The 19,027-nt window shown below is 44.8% G+C and overlaps 1 protein-coding gene across 1 annotated transcript in view; it reads left to right on the plus strand.

Moving 5' to 3' along the window:
- Window positions 1–19,027, plus strand: part of LAMC1 (laminin subunit gamma 1) — a 121,667-nt gene that overhangs the window by 91,030 nt on the left and 11,610 nt on the right. The window contains exons 12-22 of the mRNA XM_047751950.1: window positions 807–1,028; window positions 1,150–1,338; window positions 8,345–8,590; window positions 9,067–9,220; window positions 9,815–9,957; window positions 10,921–11,099; window positions 12,424–12,580; window positions 16,631–16,836; window positions 17,282–17,361; window positions 18,005–18,142; window positions 18,652–18,796. Coding sequence (XP_047607906.1) covers window positions 807–1,028; window positions 1,150–1,338; window positions 8,345–8,590; window positions 9,067–9,220; window positions 9,815–9,957; window positions 10,921–11,099; window positions 12,424–12,580; window positions 16,631–16,836; window positions 17,282–17,361; window positions 18,005–18,142; window positions 18,652–18,796 — 1,859 coding nt within the window. The remainder of the gene's footprint in view (window positions 1–806; window positions 1,029–1,149; window positions 1,339–8,344; window positions 8,591–9,066; window positions 9,221–9,814; window positions 9,958–10,920; window positions 11,100–12,423; window positions 12,581–16,630; window positions 16,837–17,281; window positions 17,362–18,004; window positions 18,143–18,651; window positions 18,797–19,027) is intronic.

Genomic DNA, 19,027 nt, shown 5'->3' on the forward strand with positions numbered 1-19,027 from the left:
TGCAGTTTTATGCAAAATAAACTGCAACGAGTTGCAGTCGACAGGTGCTTTCCCTGCCGTCTTATCCTTGCTTGAATTCTACCATCATTGCCTGCTTCTGTGGCAAAAGAACAATCATGGCTTAATGGCTACAGATTTAACCTCTTCTTATTCCCACATTCTTCTTTTTATCTTCTCTGGCCCCAGATGTTGCCCCCTGCTTTTCATTTTTCACATTGGCGATTGGCAGAACTGTAAAATCCAGCAAATCCGAATGTCCGCACACGTGTGTGTCTGTGTTTAAAAAAAATACATGTTCGGAGTTCCCGTCGTGGCTCAGTGGAAACGAATCCGACTAGGAACCATGAGGTTGCAGGTTCGATCCCTGGCCTCTCTCAGTGGGTTAAGGATCTGGCGTTGCCCTGAGCTGTGGTGTAGGTCACAGACGAGGCTCAGATCTGCTGTGGCTGTGGCTGTGGCTGTGGCTGTGGCTGTGCTGTAGGCCGGCTAGCTGCAGCTCTGATTTGACCCGTAGCCTGGGAACCTCCATGTGCTGTGCGTGCGGCCCTAAAAAGCAAAAAAAAATAAATAAGTAAAATAAATAAAAAAACATGTTCACTCTACTACATTCCGGATACTTAGCACCAGGTACCACATGACTGTTCTAAATGCTATTTTCTAGTTATCATCTCCAGTAGATAAATTAAACTAATGGTTGATTGTCTCTGAAATTTGCGGTCTGGTTACTCTCTAGCATTATGGACTTTTTGTGAGCTTTTGGAAAACGGAAGCCAGTTCAGTGATCTGCTTTTCCACACCACACACAGGTGCTGGCTATTTGGATGATGTCACCCTGGCGAGCGCTCGTCCTGGGCCTGGGGTCCCTGCAACCTGGGTGGAATCCTGCACCTGTCCCATGGGATACGGAGGGCAGTTTTGTGAGATGTGCCTCTCAGGTTACAGAAGAGAAACTCCGAGTCTTGGGCCATACAGTCCTTGCGTGCTTTGTACCTGCAATGGGCATAGTGAGACCTGTGACCCCGAGACAGGTGAGAGGATGGTCTTTGGGGGCTGCTCGGCCTGAATTCTCTCTGGCGGGTGGAGAGGAAATGCCCTTGGTCTCATTGGCTTTCACACTCGCCTGTTTGCTCACACCTGCTCTCCAAATAGGTGTTTGTAACTGCAGAGACAACACAGCCGGGCCCCACTGTGAGAAATGTAGTGACGGGTACTATGGCGATTCCACCGTGGGCACCTCCTCTGATTGCCAGCCCTGTCCGTGTCCTGGGGGCTCCAGTTGTGCTGTTGTCCCTAAGACACAGGAGGTGGTATGCACCAACTGTCCTACTGGTACCACCGGTAAGTCTGCGCTTTCCGTAAAAACACCTTGGGAAGAAGGGCTTTGGAGGGTTTGGGATTTTCTTGTTTGCTTCCATGAGTTTTCCCAGTAGGTGGAAGTTTTGTAGGAGACAGGCTTATCACAGATTCAGAAATGCATACCAGATCCTAACAATAGCTAACATATTAATGACCAGGTGGTTTGCTCGTTTATTTCTTCATTCATTCATTCATTCATTCGTTCATTTATATGGCTGCACCTGCAGCATATGGAAGTTCCCAGGCTAGGGGTTGCATTGGAACTACAGCACCATTGGATCTGAGCTGCATCTGCAACTTATGCCGCAGCTTGCTGCAGTGCTGGATCTTTAACCCACTGAGTGAGGTTAGGAATGGAACCTGCCTCCTCACAAACAGTATGTAGGGTTCTTAACCCACTGACCCACTATGGGAACTCCTCTAAGCACTTTAACATGTACTGCTTCACAAATCCTCACAACACTCTGAGGTAGCTCCTTGTATTATCCCCAGGTCACAGCCAAGAAAACTGAGCCCCTGGTACACTAATTTACACATCCAAGGCTGCATGGCTAGTCATTGGAGGAGCTGGAATTTCAACCCAGGCATTCTGGCTCCAACAATGATCACCACAGTATACTCTCCCTTATAAGATGAGAATCAAAACTTGGTTTTTAGTTTTGAGGCTGCCTGGGATTCTTGATGTAAAGTGGTAATTTTAAAATTCTTAAAATTTTTTTTTCTCTAAATGGTCCTTTCAGTATATCAGAGGCCATCACATTTAGTTGGGGGAAAAAATATTTTTATGGTTTTGGATAGATCTTTGTTCCCATTCTCTGAGTTTCTTTCTTTTTGATGAGAGTGTTAAACTTGGAGTTCTTGTTGTGGCTCAGCAGTAATGAACCTGACTAGTATCCATGAGGACTTGGGTTCAGTCCCTGGCCCTGCTCAGTGGGTTATGGATCTGGGATGGGGGGAAGCTGTGGTGTAGGTTGCAGATGCAGCTTGTATCCCACGTTGCTGTGGATGTGGTGTAGCGCAGGAGCTGTAGATCCTATTCAACCTCTGGCCTGGGAAATATGCCATAGGGGCAGCCCTCAAAAGACAAAAAAAAATTTTTTTAAATTCCAATCAGGATTAGGAGTACCCAACATAGTACGTGGTCCACAGAGTTCAATAATAGGAATTAGGGAGTTCCCGTTGCGGCACAGCAGAAATGAATCTGACTAATATCTATGAGGATGCAGGTTTGATCCCTGGCCTTGCTCAGTGGGTTAAGGATCTGACATTGCCGTGAGTTGTGGTGTAGGTCGCAGACGGGGCTCAGATCCCCCGATGCTGTGGCTGTGGTGTAGGCCAGCAGCTGTAGCTCCGATTGGACCCCTGGCCTGGTAACTTCCATATGCTGCAAGTGTGGCCCTAAAAAGCAAAATGTGTATGTATGTATGTATGTATATGTATGTGTATACACACATACATACCTATACACATATGCACACACATACACACACATATACACACACACGTACATACACACATATATACACACATACACACATATATACACACATACACACATATATACACACATATATACACACATACGCACCTACACACATACGCACCTACACATATATATACACACCTACACACATATATACACACATACACACATATATACACACATACACATATATATACACACACATATACACACACACACCTACACACATATATACACACATACACACATACATACACACATATGTACCTACACACATATATACACACATACACACCTACACACATATATACACACCTACACACATATACACACACATACACACCTACACACATATATACACACATACACACATATATACACACACATACACACCTACACACATATATACACACATATATACACACACATATATATATAACTAGATCTTTCCTAGCCTCTCTAGGAGCTGCCTGGGCTGACTGACCGAGGAGACTGCGGCTCACTGGTGACCACTGCCTTTCTTCCATGGATTTTAGCCTCCACATAATGGAGAGGTTCCGGTCAGGCTTCTGATACAGGCTTCGACTCCCATCACAGGCTCTCTGTTCAAAAGATCATGCTACAGAGCATGAGTATAAGTAAACAAGCCAAAACATTGAGCTCATAATCTCTATGTCTCCTCTCTCATCAGGACATTCTTTTAGTTGTGGGGAAACCTTGAAACACGCCACCTGCCTTCCCCTTCCCCCTTGACTCCACTGCCCAGCGCAAGGGCAGTGCTACACAGAGAGGGCCAGTCCTTTGCTTAAGGTAGTTGAGAAAATAAAGAGTGGAAGTTAGTGTAGAATTTCGTGTTTTTGACATTTTTCTCCTATTTTTTAAACAGTGGCCCCACAGAGTCTCTTGCATGCAGATTTCTCCAGCCTCGTTTCCCTCGCCTCCGCCACAGCACCATGCCCTCTCCTCCAGCCCTCCTGGGCTTCTTGTCGTCCCTCGGGTGTGCCCACAGCTGGCCAGCCACATGCTCTTCTCTTTCGTTAGAGCGCTTCCCTGCCCCTCCTGCCCAGATCTCACTTCCTTAGCCACCTCCCGTCTCTTCTGTGGGGTTGGGTTGAAAATTCCCCGGGATGGTTTTCTCAGTGAACCCTCCCTGCCCTTCTGCCCCCGATTCTCAGGACCCTTCTCTCTGCTGCTGCAGCACAGTGGGACGTCTCCCACGGGCAGTGCCTACTCTCAGAAGTACTTCATAGAATGTTTTGATGAGAGACTTCTCTGTCCACTCTGTGGTTTCACCGAGGATCCTGCCGCTAAACCGTTAAGCGTGGTGGGGTGGTTCTCATGTCTGCATTAAATATTACAAGTGGTAAAATGAAACTGGGATGCTTATGGAGAGCTGGAGTAATATCTCAGAAAATGTCATAAACGTGTTCACTAATCAGATGTTTCTCACAAAAGGTTTGTGAAACAGGCCAGTCGACCTTTGAACAGCGCGAGTTGGAACTGCACAAGTTAACGTGTATACAGATCTTTTCAGTAGGAAATGCCTCAGTGCTGCAGTCCATGGTTGCCTGAATCCATGGGTGGGGAATCGCAGATACAGAGGAACAGGGTTAGGAGGCTGGCCAGCTATAAATTATATGCAGATTTCTGGCTGTGCAGAGGGGGTCCGTCAACCCCCGCGTTCTTCAAGGGTCAACAGTATTTGTTTTGTGAGTTATCAGTCACCTGGCTTGAAGGGACTGCTCTCTAGCAGTTCTTAAGGTTGCTAATTAGGATGTAGAGGTCTGCATGAAAACAGCACAGACCCTGTAAAAAATAAGGCCATCACTCTTTACTTTCCTATGTGCTGCCTTACTTCTTTTCACAGCACTTTGTAGCTACTTGATATTTTTATGTGTATTTATTTGTTTATTGCCTATCTTCCCCCGCCCACCCCCAGCTGGAGCTCCTTGAGAGTAGGGACTTCTGTCTGTTTTATTCACTTTTATATCCCTAACACCCAGAGTAGTGTTTGGCATGTGTATTTGTTGAGTGCACACAAATGTTTATTGAATAAATGAACAGAGTTTGCAGACACAAAGGAAGATGTTCCTCACTTAGAAACTGATGGTGGTCCCTGAAATCTCCATGTGTGGATACGCTTCTGTATGTAATTTAGTATTTAAAACAATCCTATGATATCTTTTTTTTCAACAAAATTGTGGAGTGCGTGGCTTTGGGAATATGACGACGGGTAAAGGATAGTCCTTACTCGTTGAGGTCTTAAAGTGTGGAGCAAAGCACAGATCATTTTAATGCAGTGTGATTGGTTCAGTAAAGGAATACGCACAGGAATGCCAAAGGGGAAGAAAGCAAGACACCTCTCCCAGTGCAGGAGGGATAATAAGGAAAATCAAGAAGACGTTTAGAGGACTAAAAGAAGTCTGTAACTTGCCCAAAGTCATGTAAGTGGTACAGCCAGACTTGAACCTGTACTCAGAGATGAAGGGGTAGACTAGCGGTGGCTGGGGAGGATGTTTTGCGGTAAGAGCATTTCATGGGCTATCATGTAGCTCTGTGTTAGGTTTGCTAGCAGATTTTTAAATTGTTTTACTCAAAGGTTTTGAGATATTTTAAATATGGATCATATCTAGGCTAGTCGGACTCTCTGATGAAAAAGCAGAACTGAAATGCTGTCTTAGTCCGAGTCTGGAGAAGGCTCTTGGGTGAGGGTCTGCAAACTCTTTCCATCAGAGGCAAGAAGGGCCCTGAGCTTCCTATCCTCTCTTAACCTCTTATTTCTTTGCCTCCTGCCCCAGCCCCAGACGCATTTTATATCCTCTCATCAGTGGTTTCTGCTGGCCAGATGCAGTGCTCGGCTTGCAGTCCTCATCTGACCTTGACTCTCGGCAACACTGGACGCCATTGACACCTCACTTTGCTCCAAACGTTTTCTCCTCTTGCTTTTTGTGACACTCCCTCTCCTTGGTTTTCCTTCATTCATCTCTTCTTCTCTCCTCCTGGGTTTCCTCACTTCTTTTTCTCAACCCCAGGCTTTCTTGTTAACATTATTTTCTCTCCTGAGGTGAGCACATCCTCAGGCTTCAAAAGCCCCTCTGTGCTTACAACTGCAGAATCCGTGTCTTCAGCCCAGACCTCATTCTCCTGAGCACCGGTTACTACTTGCCACCCGCACTTGCCTGGTGGGCTGGAAGCCTTCCCTCTGCCCCACCGTCTGCATTCTTCATCCTTCCCCACCCTGAGGAGGCCTTTTGCGAACGGCCAGCTCCATCTGGGTGCAGGTGCTGGGAAGCACCTAGGAGATCGGAGAGATGAAGAGGCGGAGTGTGCATTCCAAGGCCCCTTCTCTGTAGGGTCCTTGTGGTTTGGGGACCTTATCAAAGTTCTCAGCTCCTGGCAGGTGGCCTTCTCCAAACAGCTCTTTCTAATAAAATTAGAAATTCTCAGATTCTGGTCACTGCTCCCTGCACCCACCCCTGAGGCCGAGGTTACAGAGCCCAGCAGTCTCTATGCCAGGAGCTACGTTCTCCTTGTGATGTCCCCCCACTCTCCCCTTCCTTCTGGGGATAGTATCTTTATGAACTTGCCTCACGTCTGGCTAACTGGAATGTGTCAAATATTCTCGGTTGTGATGTTGATACAGATGGCTAAGGGAATCTCAAATTTAAGCAAATCCAAGCCAGATGTTTGGCTTTCTCCAGCCCTAACCCTATTCCTTCCCCAATCTTGTTCGTCTCAATAAAAACACTGCCATCCACCTAATTGCTCAGACTAAAACCTTAGGCTTATCTTTGATTCCTCTCTCTGGAGCAGTCAGCCAGCCCGTGTGACTGACTGTCTCTCAAACCTGACTAATCTGCCACTTCAGCTGCCACCAGCTAGGTCTGCACCACCGTCATCTCTCACCTGAAGCAGCCTCCTGATTTGTCTCGCTGCTTCACTCTGTGCTCCTGCAATCCATTCTCCATAGAGCAGCCAGAATAATCCTTTTAAAATGTAAATCAGATCCCATCACTTTATAGGCCCTCTAATAGCATCTCACTGCAGCTTAAACTCATTTTCCTTACTGTGGCTTACATGGGTGGCTCTTACTGCTTCTACAAGCCCATTTTGCTTTTCTGGAACATTCTTCCCTTGGTTATTATCATGGCCCTTTTCTCGTGACTTTCCACTGTCATCCCAAACATCTCCTCTTGCAGAGGCTTTCTTTAACCACCCAAGATATATAGTGGCCCTCACCTTGTCACTTCTGTCATGGTTTCTGTTTTGTTTGACGTTGTTACGCACGTCCCTATCTGAGGTGATTTTATTTATTTATCTATCTGCGGACTGTCTCCCCCAACGGCAGCATAAGCTTTGTGAGAGCAGAGACCTCATCCACCCTGTTCACCACATCACCCTGACAACCCGGAACCGTGCCTACATGTGCTAGATGCTCCCTGTCTGTGAGATGGATAAATGAACAGTTCCTTCCAAGGGTTTAGGCTAATTCAGGCCCACTTGGCTACAAAGATACCAAGAATACACCATGAGCTGGTAATGATGGGAAAGTGGGAAGAGTGAGGAGCAGTGAGTTTAGTACGGCGGGAAGAGCCCTGAATTCCACCTTTGACTCTTTTCCAATCAGCTTTTTGGCTGGGGGCACATTGCTCAGCCTGTCTGTTGGCTTGGCTGTAGTAGAAGCGGCACATGACGGCCTCCCAGGTCTCGCCTGTGCCCGCTGACATTGCGCAAACAAGGAGTAGCCCCTGCCCTTTATTTTTTATTTTTTTAATTTATTTTTTATTTTTTATTTTTTTGTCTTTTTGCCTTTTCTTGGGCCGCTCCCGCAGCATATGGAGGTTCCCAGGCTAGGGGTCGAATTGGAGCTGTAGCCACTGCCCTATGCCAGAGCCACAGCAACGCAGGATCCTAGCCGCGTCTGCAGCCTACACCACAGCTCACGGCAATGCCAGATCATTAACCCACTGAGCAAGGGCAGGGACCGAACCTGCAACCTCATGGTTCCTAGTCGGATTTGTTAACCACTGCGCCACGACGGGAACTCCTGCCCTTTATTTTTTAAGAGAATGATCCTGCTCACCCTGATGTTTAAGAAATTTGTGGTATCAAGTGTCATCCTTCATTTTCTTCATAGTATGCACAAAACCAAACATAGATGAATGTGCCAGCCCTCGGGACTGGAGGGGTTAATAAACCCTGAGCTGGACTCCTTTACACAGCACTCTGAGTGCATGATTGCAGTTCATCCTCAAAGCAGGCGAAGTGAAGCAGGCAGAGCAGATGCTGTCTTTCTAATAGCGGAGTGGAGATGTGTCCACGGTTACTCTGTTGGTCTAGCACCACGCCAGGACTGCAGCCCAGGTCCTCTGCTCTCCTAGGCTGGTGCCACATCTGCTGCACCATGTTCCCTTGCATCTGATGGTTCCTCCAGACTATTTGTAACAGTAGCACTAGAAACATCAAAGACCTTTTGTTCATGACACCCAATTGTCTCATCCCCAGGTAAGAGATGTGAGCTCTGTGATGATGGCTACTTTGGAGACCCTCTGGGTAGGAATGGCCCTGTGAGGCTCTGCCGCCTGTGCCAGTGCAATGACAACATCGATTCCAATGCAGTTGGAAACTGCAACCGCTTGACGGGAGAATGCTTGAAGTGCATCTACAACACGGCTGGCTTCTATTGTGACCGGTGCAAAGACGGATTTTTTGGAAACCCCCTGGCTCCCAATCCCGCAGACAAATGCAAAGGTGATCAGCCATTGGCCAGATTCTGTCACAGCTAAACTCATTCATTCGGAGAATGCATTGCATAACCTCTTTAAATATTTACAGCTACTTGGTCTAGCACAGTGCTGTTCAATAGAATTATAGTGTGAACCACTTATGTAATTTAAATTTTTCTAGTAGACACGGTAAAATAAACAGGTGAAATTGATTGTACTTAACCTCATATGTGTAACGTATTATCATCTCGACAAGTAATCAATAAAAATTTGTTGAGATGTATGATCTTTTTTTTCCACGCCACATCTTCAGAATCTAGTGTGTGTTTCACATTTTCAGCACATCTGCATGCAGACCAGCCGCATTTCAAGTGCTCAGTAGCCGCTACAGGTGACCAGTGGCTACTGTGTTGGGATGTGCAAGTCTAAAGAACCTATCTGTATTGCTTTTACCTGAGTAGGTGATTTGCCTCTTTTGCTGTCCCCGTCTTCCTGTCGTAGCCTGTGACTGCAACCCCTACGGGACCGTAAAGCAACAGAGCAGCTGCAACCCTGTGACCGGGCAGTGCGAGTGTCTGCCTCACGTGACCGGCCGGGACTGCGGAGCTTGTGACCCTGGATTCTACAACCTGCAGAGCGGGCAGGGCTGCAAGAGGTAAGACGGCAGGTGCCTCGGGTACCAGGAGTCTTTGCTTCTTTATTGTCAGAGATGAATTTTTAGAAGTTAAATTTCATGGTCGTCTTGGCTTTTGTTCAGGAATTATTTGTGTGCCTGTCAAGGGCAAGGCGCCCTTTGGAGGCAGTGCTGGAGGGCTGTAAGGAAGTAATGGGGGAAAAGAGTGGAAAGCAGTGGCCCCAGCTGTGTCAGAGTCACACGAGCAACGTTTTTTTAAAAATACAAATTACACAGTCCTTTCTGAAATGCTTAGAGTCAGACCGTCTAGGGTTGCAGTGGTGTGGGAATTCCTCTCTGCAGAGCTTCTGTTCAGTGCCCATGTGCTGCCAGATCGGAGAGCGGCAGGTAGTGGTTTCCGCAGTGGGATAACCGTCTTTGTGAGGGTTGGGTTAGAAAATGAGCTTCTGAATAGAACTCTTGAAAACGACTTGAACCTTTAACATTTGTCTTAATAGCCCGTAGCATTCTGTTTTCTCATGCAAACTACATCAGTCCTGTGCCGAAAGAGAAAAAGACGGGTTTGCTTAAATTCCATCTTTCTTACCTGAGAAATGTCATGGGTTTCATTTTCAGGTGTGAGTGCCATGCCTTGGGTTCCACCAATGGACAGTGTGACGTCCACACTGGCCAGTGTGAGTGCCAGCCTGGCATCACTGGCCAGCACTGTGAGCGCTGCGAGGTCAACCACTTTGGGTTTGGACCTGAAGGCTGCAAACGTAAGGGGCGCTGGTGGCTTAGAACTCTCTGTTCCCTCTAGTTGCAGTTAGAAGTGTTAAGTCCTGAAAGCGCTCTGACACCTCCCCTCCGGCCACACAGCCCACAGTCAGAGCTTGTACCCAGAGCATCCCAGAGGCTTTACTCAAGGAATATTAACCATTTCTAAAACTCGGAGCGCTGGAAACCTCGCTCGTTTCTTCTCAGCCGCACTATTTGCATCTTCTTTTATAGTATTTCTGAGTCTTCTTTTTTCTAGCCTTTCGTTTTTCTGAATAATTGCCCTTTGATTACCGAGCTTTCCCCCGGGCTTAAAGAAAGGTTTTAATTGATCACATGCTTAGTGCGGATAATGAAACGAGGGATTCTGCTCCAATGAGTTTGTTGATTTACTCGCTGCAGTTGCTTCTCACCCTTGGGGCCCTTTTGGTGCAATGACACGGCCACATCTGCTGCTCCTTGGCATAAACACTCGCCTGGAATTAGGCCGTGGAGCAGTTTGGGGTTTTGCTTTCTGAATTCCTTCATCTCTCCTGTGGAATGTAGCATGTCACTGGCTCTGTTCAGAGAACAAAGTGAGTAAACAAACTATAAAATAATCCAAAATCGGCATGGGCATGTGGGCTTTCTCGTTCCTTAGTAAGAGAAAAATTAAGCAGTGGAGAGATGCAGGGAGAGATGAATTCTCGAAGTGCGCAAAACTAATTTCTGTAATTATTTAATCACCTGAACTGCCTCCGCCAAAGGATGCTCATTTTACTTTAAAATTTACTTTGGTTTTTAAAGTGTCTGTCTTCTCTACTAAGCAGACTTAACCATTTAAATTCTCCTAAATCAGCCTGTTTTTCTCAAAGTGTCTACTTAGAACAGTAGTCCAGTCGGCTTATCGATATCAGTCTGAGTTAAAAGAAAATGCACGTTTCCTTCTTTTCCTTATCCTGTACCCTTTTCCCTTTATTCTGCAGCCTGTGACTGTCATCCCGAGGGGGCTCTTTCCCTCCAGTGCAAAGACGATGGTCGCTGTGAATGCAGAGAAGGCTTTGTGGGGAACCGCTGTGACCAGTGTGAAGAGAACTATTTCTACAATCGGTCTTGGCCTGGCTGCCAGGAATGTCCCGCGTGTTACCGGCTGGTGAAGGATAAGGTCAGCTGTCAGCAGTGCATGAGTTCGTTCACTCAGCAGGTGTTGAAGGGGCACTTCCTGAGAGGGAAAAAAGTGGGGAACAAGACAAACACAGTCCCTCTTCTCAAAGACACTCGAGTTCCAGTTGGAAGGCAAATAATAAAAATTAAAGAAATGCTCACTGAGATGGGGGCAGGAAAGAATACAAACAGAGCATAACAGGGGAGAACTATTGTATTTAAAGCCTCTGTGGAAACTCAACTTAAGGTGAGATCTTAGGGATAAGAAGGAGCCAGCCAAAGGAGTCGGGGTGGGGAGGCTGTTCCAGGCAGAGGGAACGTGGGGTGCAAAGACCTCGAAGCGGGGCGGGGTGTCTGGAATCTGCTGAACAAGGACGGAGTGGTTTGTTTGGTAGAGACAGCTTCTGTTTCACCGTGTTGACTAGAGTCAGGAATTGAGATTTTATTCCACATCCAGTGGGAACACACTGCAGAGTTGTAAGTTAGGAAATCCGGTTTATTTTTTTAAGAAAATTCTACTGTGTGAGGATTGACAGTTAGGAGTGGGGAAAAGGGGGAAGCCTAGATTGAATTGGGTAATTATGTGTGTTCGGCGGGGCAGGACAAGGATAGGGAAAGAGAAGAATCAAGGATAGAGCTCGGGGTTTTTTTGTTGTGTTATTTTTTTTTGAGGTAGTTGGAAGCATTGAGGTGGAGCATTATTGAGATGGAGACGACTCAGAGAGTACATACTGAGAGAAAAAATATCAAAATATTTTGTTTGTTTTGTCTCTTTAGAGCCGCACCCACGGCATGTGTAGGTTCCCAGGCTCGGGGTCGAATCAGAGCTGTAGCTGCCGGCCTACACCAGAGCCACAGCAGTGGGCGATCCAGGCTGCATCTTCAACCTACATCACAGGTCACAGCAGGGCCACGGACCGAACCCATGTCCTCATGGGTGCTAGTCGGGTTCGTTAACCACTGAGCCACGAGGGGAACTCCTATTTTGGGATGTTAGGTTGAGAATACTTATCAGAGAGCCACACGGAGACATCAGGAAGGTCATCTCAAATGCAGGCGAGGGGTCAGAACTGGAGAATCATCAGCTGGAAGAGTTTGAAGTCAAAGGAAAAATCAGCCGGACAGTTTTTTTTTTTTTTTTTTCAAGCCACATAAATGAGGAAAAACTACCCGTGTTATCTCTTTACAAGTGGGCATTTATGGAGTGGTTAGGCCTGCCTGTTCATAGAGTGCCCTTTGAGGGTGGTTCTGCAGGAAGTACAGCGGAGCTCTCCCGGGATGTTTGCACATCGTGCCTTTCCCGTTTCTTCCTTCGTTCTGTTTAGGTCGCTGACCATCGAGCAAAACTCCAGGAATTAGAGAATCTCATTGCAAACCTTGGAACTGGGGATGAGATGGTGACGGACCAAGCCTTTGAGGATAGACTGAAGGAAGCAGAGCGAGAGGTGACCGACCTCCTTCGGGAGGCCCAGGATGTCAAAGGTACGCACAGTTGACCAAACGGGTGTTTCCTGTGAGGTGGTCTCCTCTTCAGATGCGCCCCCTAATTCAAGGTTCAGTAGTATGGCTTTCTAAGTTCTTTCTCAGTTTTTAAACTGTGTTTAGAATATGCATCTTTTTATTCTTAAAACGTGGAAAAGAACCTTTTAACTTAATGTTTTCAGATATACCAAGCAGAAATAATTCTCGCAACATATCAAAAGCTGTTAGATGTTCAAATTCCAAGCATTTTATTCATCTGTCCTGTTAGTGTTTTAAAATAGTTTTTAAAAAGTCATTAAAGGTATGTACATTTTGGGTGTACATAATTTTGAGCAGAAAATTTGAGCTTTGATGTCTGTCTTTCTGGTGAATAAGGATTTATCTTATGCATGATTTTATTGCCTTGGAAAGGACTCTCTTAAGGACAAAAATGTGGTCATCAAGTATGAGCTGAACAGCTCGCTGCTGAATATGTCACGGTACTTATGAAAATAAAGATTAGAAATTAGTGTCCGCTTAGGACATTTTCTGTTTTATTACTGAACAAATGGGCTAATAACATTGTTATAAAAGTATATATTTTGTATTTTTAATGTCCTTTGCAATTGCTTGATCAGTCTTCTGTACGTTATCTGGTGAGACTGGAGATAAGCAGAAAAGGAGTGGACTTAAGATTTAGAAAATTACTTTAAAATATTGACTTGAGAAAAACCCAAGACCCTCCATATGCCGCAGATGCAGCCCTGAAACGCAGAAGAAAAACCAACAAACGAAAAAAAAAAAAAAAAAACCTGCGTTTTTAAAACTTTGAAAATAAAAAAGTTATTTTAAATAATTTTCTTTATTTTTATTTTTGTTTTTGCTTTTTCGGGCCTCACCAGTGGCCTATGGAGGTTCCCAGGCTAGGGGTTGAATCCGAGCTGAAGCTGCTGGCCTACGCCACAGCCACACAGGATCCGAGCCACATCGGTGACCTACACCACAGCTCACAGCAACACTGGATCTTTAACCCACGGAGCGAGGCCAGGGATCAAACCCTCATCCTCATAGATGCTAGTCAGGTTTGTTACCACTGAGCCACAGCAGGAACTACTTCTCGATTTTTAAATCACTGAAAAATTTTGATTTCATTTCTTACTCTCTGAATTAAGATCTTTTCTAAATGTGGAGAAGTCCTTTTCTACATTACTAAGTTCTATAGTATATGCCAGGTGTTGTGCTAAACACCAGTAATAAAAAAATGAATCCTTCCATCACGGTGCTCAGCATCCGGCTGAGGTCACTTATGTTTTGGAGTTTCCAGCATTGAGATACAGGTGCTCACCAGACACTCATGGTAAATGTACATTAACACCTGGGACCCAAAGATTGGCTCCCCTAATGATTCTGTATCCATTTGGAGCTAGAGAGGTCCGCTGGTCAGAGCACAGGTCAACAAAAAATTAAACGTATTGCATACTTCTTGTAACTATCCCTAATATATAGGATTTTGATTTTATAAAATTATTGAAGTAGCGAAGGAAGTAATAGGATCTGGTTTTGGCCAGTTTGTTTAATTTTTATGAGAGTCCAAAAATTGGTCTATGAGGTAGATTTTTAGAAACTGAAAAATAAGATGGGAGATCAAAAACTGCTGGCTCTCATTTTGATTGTTGTTACCTTTTACGTCTTAAACATAGATTAAGTATTTAAACGTTTCATGTTCTCTATAAGCAATGGTGGCTTTTTTTAGGATGTTCACTTTTCAGCCACGCATTTGGACACCCGGTTCTCCGTTCATGTATATTCTCTTATAACAGCAAACTCACGTCTGTCCTGACATAGCCACTGGAGAATCGAATGTGGACTTACCATTCTCAGGTGGACTGCCAGTCAGTCCATCTGAGAGGTGGGTGCGGCACGCAGCTCTGGTGCCAACACCACCAGCGCATGGGCTAGTCAAGGAGCAAGAAAGGGAGCTCAGCCAGCATTGCTGCTCATGCAGGGTCCACCCCTCGGTGCAGCCCCACCTACGTCTAGCTTTAGCCGCAATGACCGCACACTTTCCTCTGCCCAAGCAGGTGATTCTGTTGGACAGAAGCTGTGATAGGAGCCACGGTCACCACACCTCCTCTTGAGACGCCTGAAAGATGGGGAGCAGCTGCTGACAGCTTTGGGAGCAGCTAGAGTTAAAACCCACCCTCACTAAGACGTGATTTATGGAGCTCCTGGCTGACCTTTCCTACTTAGGTTCAAACCAGCCAAGAATAAAAATATCTTCATAGTGATTTATCTTTTGAGACTCCCTAAAGTATTCATTTGTAGTTTAAAGTTGTGTTTATTCTGCAGCTTTAAAAGGAGATTATATGGTGCAATTAGGTCTTACAATTAGGCAGGTGGAATTAGAGGGCTTTGAAGTGATCCACTTAGGTTATCTATTCCCTTTTCAGGATACTGCTCTTTCTTGAAAGAACTGGCCGGGGAGATTGGTATCTGTTACCTTCTTGAAGTTCTAAAGTGAAGGGGTTTCTCTAACTTCATTGGCTGCTTGTGCTTCCTAAACCTAAATGATTTTCTAGATTTCAACTTGTTTTTATATTTTATATTTTCTTAAGAATCTTTCGGTAACCAAAGAATTGTTTAATCATCTGAGCAGGGCCATTGTATATAGTCAGATGAGAGTTTTCTACACCAACTTGGCATGTGTATTGGGTAGTTGAATTTACAAGTTTCCAAACCTGTATTCATCTTTATTGTTCTTAACTTTGACCTTTCATCTTTTTGACATTCCTTGGAAAATTAAGATACTAACACTGAACATCATGATGAAATAAGAATCGATCAGTTTTGAATAGCACTGCCGTAATGGTTCTTGTATATTAATGTAAGTTCATGACATGTGAGAATTTTAATATCAGAATTATATTTGCACTGGTTCCCATTGTAGCTCAGTGGTAGTGAACCTGACTAGCATCCAGGAGGTTGTGGGTTCAATCCCTGTCCTCACTCAGTGGGTTAAAGGAGCTGGCATTGTATGCGAGCTGCAGTGTAAATTCCCTGAGCCGGGAACTTCCATATGCAGAGGGTGTGGCTCTAAAAAGCAAAAAAAAAGAAACAAGAATTACATTTGCACAGCCTTATATTTGTCTTTTGATTGATTAGGGCCCAGGAATGAGGTTTAAGTTGAATGATCATAATTAATAACGAACAAAATTTAACAAACTATGCAAAAGCAGAAAATAATTTGAAGGAAACTGCATGGATGTGCTGGAGTATGGGGAATGGCAATGAGAGTCTAATTATTTTAAAATACAAAATGAGGAGTTCCCGTCGTGGCACAGCAGAAATGAATCTGATGAGGAACCAAGAGGTTGCGGGTTCAATCCCTGGCCTCGCTCAGTGGGTTAAAGGATCCGGGGATGCCATGAGCTGTGGTGTAGGTCACAGACACAGCTCGAATCTGGCATTGCTGTGGCTCTGGCATAAGCTGGCAGCAACAGCTCCGATTAGACCCCTAGCCTGGGAACCTCCATATGCCGAGGGTGTGGCCCTAAAAGGTCAAAAGACAACAACAACAACAACAAAATTTAATGTGCCATATTTCAACATCTATTTCGAACCTGGTTTTTACCTAGTTTAGAAAAATTGCCCAGCTCTCAGGGGTAGTATTTTTTTTAACAACATTGCATTTTTATGATTCAATCTTGCACGTGCTGGAGTATCAAAAATCTTTCCTTCATCAGACACTTTTTGAGTGTCTTCTCTTTTCCACTCATTGTGGAAGACTGGGGATGTAATGATGCGTAAGAGAGAGGGACTCAGACTCAAATGGGAGAGACAGTGTGTTAACTTCCAATTAAACACAGCTGGAGCCCAAGGAGAAGTGTGACAGTAGAGGTACCACTGGTCCCAGGAAAGACTGACCAGCTCTATTAATGGGCTTAGGGACACTTGCCAGAAAGACGCCGTGTTTGAAAGAGTAAAGCTAAGCTGTGCCTCCGATTTCAGGTGGCATTTAATGTCCCCCACCTTCAGATAATGTATGAGCTTTCTTCTGCATTGCCATTGCAGATGTAGACCAGAATTTAATGGATCGCCTCCAGAGAGTGAATAACACCTTATCCAGCCAAATTAGCCGTTTACAGAATATCCGCAATACCATTGAGGAGACCGGAAACTTGGCTGAGCAAGCACGTGCCCGGGTAGAAAGCACAGAGCAGTTGATTGAAATTGCTTCCAGAGAACTGGAGAAAGCAAAGGTTGCCGTTGCCAACGTGGTGAGTGATTGGGAAGGTCTGAGGCGGGGGCGGGGGAAGTCCCTTTGTAACTTGGGGCAAGTCTGTAACTGGCAGCGGAGTGCTGCTTCAAGGACTCGACTCCTTTTATCCTTCTGTTTCTAAACATGGAGGAAGAAAGCCACATTGCTCAGAGGTGCCATGAAATAGTCGTCGCAGAGTGGGTTAAAACCAAAGGACATCTGAGTCCTTCCTCTAGCTTTGGTCCTTCTGCGGCACTAGGCAGTTTAAGCTTTTCTGTTCTTTGCTGAAAATAGAAATAATAATCTGCAATCAAGGATGCGTATATTAACTCGAGATCTCTGAAATTAAGAAGAGGCATTCTTTTTGCTGCGTAACACTAAAAAATTTAGTTTTGACACTTGGCTTTGTGAAATTCAGTTAATTCATTCCTTTGAGATTAGTGCTTTGTTTATTTCCCCTTCAGTCGATCACTCAGCCAGAGTCTACAGGGGACCCAAACAACATGACTCTTTTGGCAGAAGAGGCGCGAAAGCTTGCTGAGCGGTAACTTCCACCTCCCTTTTTAATGGTTAAGTTATGACGTTCATTACAGTCTCTCCACGTTGTCCCATCCTATGCCCACACTTTCCAAGTAAACCACTTTTCCAGAGTTGGCTCTCTTTTCTGAAGTGTGCTGTTATCAACTATTATCAGTACTATTATCAATACTGTTATCAGCTACAGGCACTCTTTTCTTCCCTTTACTTTGGAAATGAGAATATTTAGTCAAAGCTGTCTAAGACCATGTAGGAACAGAACCAGAGTAGCCAATAAAGATGAGGTCCGGGATTTGTGTTTATGACTAGAGAGATGAGTTCTAGCTGGCATACACCGTTTCATATGTGAATACTCTTAAATAATTATACTTAAAAGTAATTTTTAATACCCATAAACATTTCTGCCTATAAATCTTATCTCATTAATTTTCCCGGAAAACATCATTTTCTCAGATTACAGAATGCTATTTATATACTTGGCCCCCACTGAAATGCTTGCAAAATTCCAAATTGATAAGATTTTTCAATATTTGTAGAACTCTGCCCACATTAGTATGGGTATATACTAAGGTAAGCATTACCTAAACTCTCCTTCTTGTCCTATCAGACGGTTCTGTTTCATGGCTTATTTTCCCTTTTATGTCACACAGCCATAAACAAGAAGCTGATGACATCGTACGAGTGGCAAAGACAGCCAATGATACATCAACTGAGGCATATAATCTGCTTTTGAAGACCCTGGCAGGAGAAAATCAAACAGCATTTGAGATTGAAGAGCTGAATAGAAAGTGAGTGTAATTTAAAAGTGGCTGATCGCCCTTCGGTTGTTCTTATAAGTAATACCAGTTGAATGGAAAATTAAATGCCAGTGAGTTCGGGGCGTGCAGCATGATTTCTTTTGTTAATCACACTTTCGAAATGGTACAGTAATTAAAGCAGGATACGTAGAGCCACAGGGATTTTATTTGTTCCAATTACTATGTCCACAGAGAATGGTAATAAGATACTTAAAATTCTTCATAAATGAAAAAAGAAGAGAAAAAATATACTTGAGCTTTAAAGATTTAAAAAGTGTCTGGAAGGAGAAAGCATATGGCAAACCATATGCTGTAAGTAGAAGTGATGAGATGAAATAGAAATTTAAGCTATATTGGTATGAAATAATAGCATTTTAATGTAGTGTTTCTTTGAGGTTTTGGAAATACTGTCACAGTGATTTAAACTAGACTGAATCTGGTTAACACGAAGATGCTTAAAGCAGCTAAGGATTTCGTCAGTCTTAGGTTTTGTTCCTTAGGTATGAACAAGCGAAGAACATCTCACAGGATCTAGAGACACAAGCCGCCCGAGTCCATGAGGAGGCCAAAAAGGCTGGTGACAAAGCCGTGGAGATCTATGCCAGTGTTGCCCAGCTGACACCTGTGGACTCAGAAGCGCTGGAGGTATGGGGCTGACTGCCTGTGTGCCCAGGCTTTGCTTGTCTCTGCCATCACCCATCCACACCCCTGCCCTCTCCCCACCACACACACACACACCCACCCGCCCCGCAGTCTGGGCAAGAGCTCTCCTGACTGCCCTGCAGCTTCATTGGCACCTGCCTCCTCTGTCCTCCAGATGACTCAGTGGTCAAGTCGAGGTCTAGTTTAGAACTTAACAGAACACGTTGAGGTAAA

The sequence above is a fragment of the Phacochoerus africanus genome, chromosome 11 (assembly GCF_016906955.1).
Source record: "Phacochoerus africanus isolate WHEZ1 chromosome 11, ROS_Pafr_v1, whole genome shotgun sequence".
In the NCBI taxonomy this organism is placed as follows: Eukaryota; Metazoa; Chordata; class Mammalia; order Artiodactyla; family Suidae; genus Phacochoerus; species Phacochoerus africanus.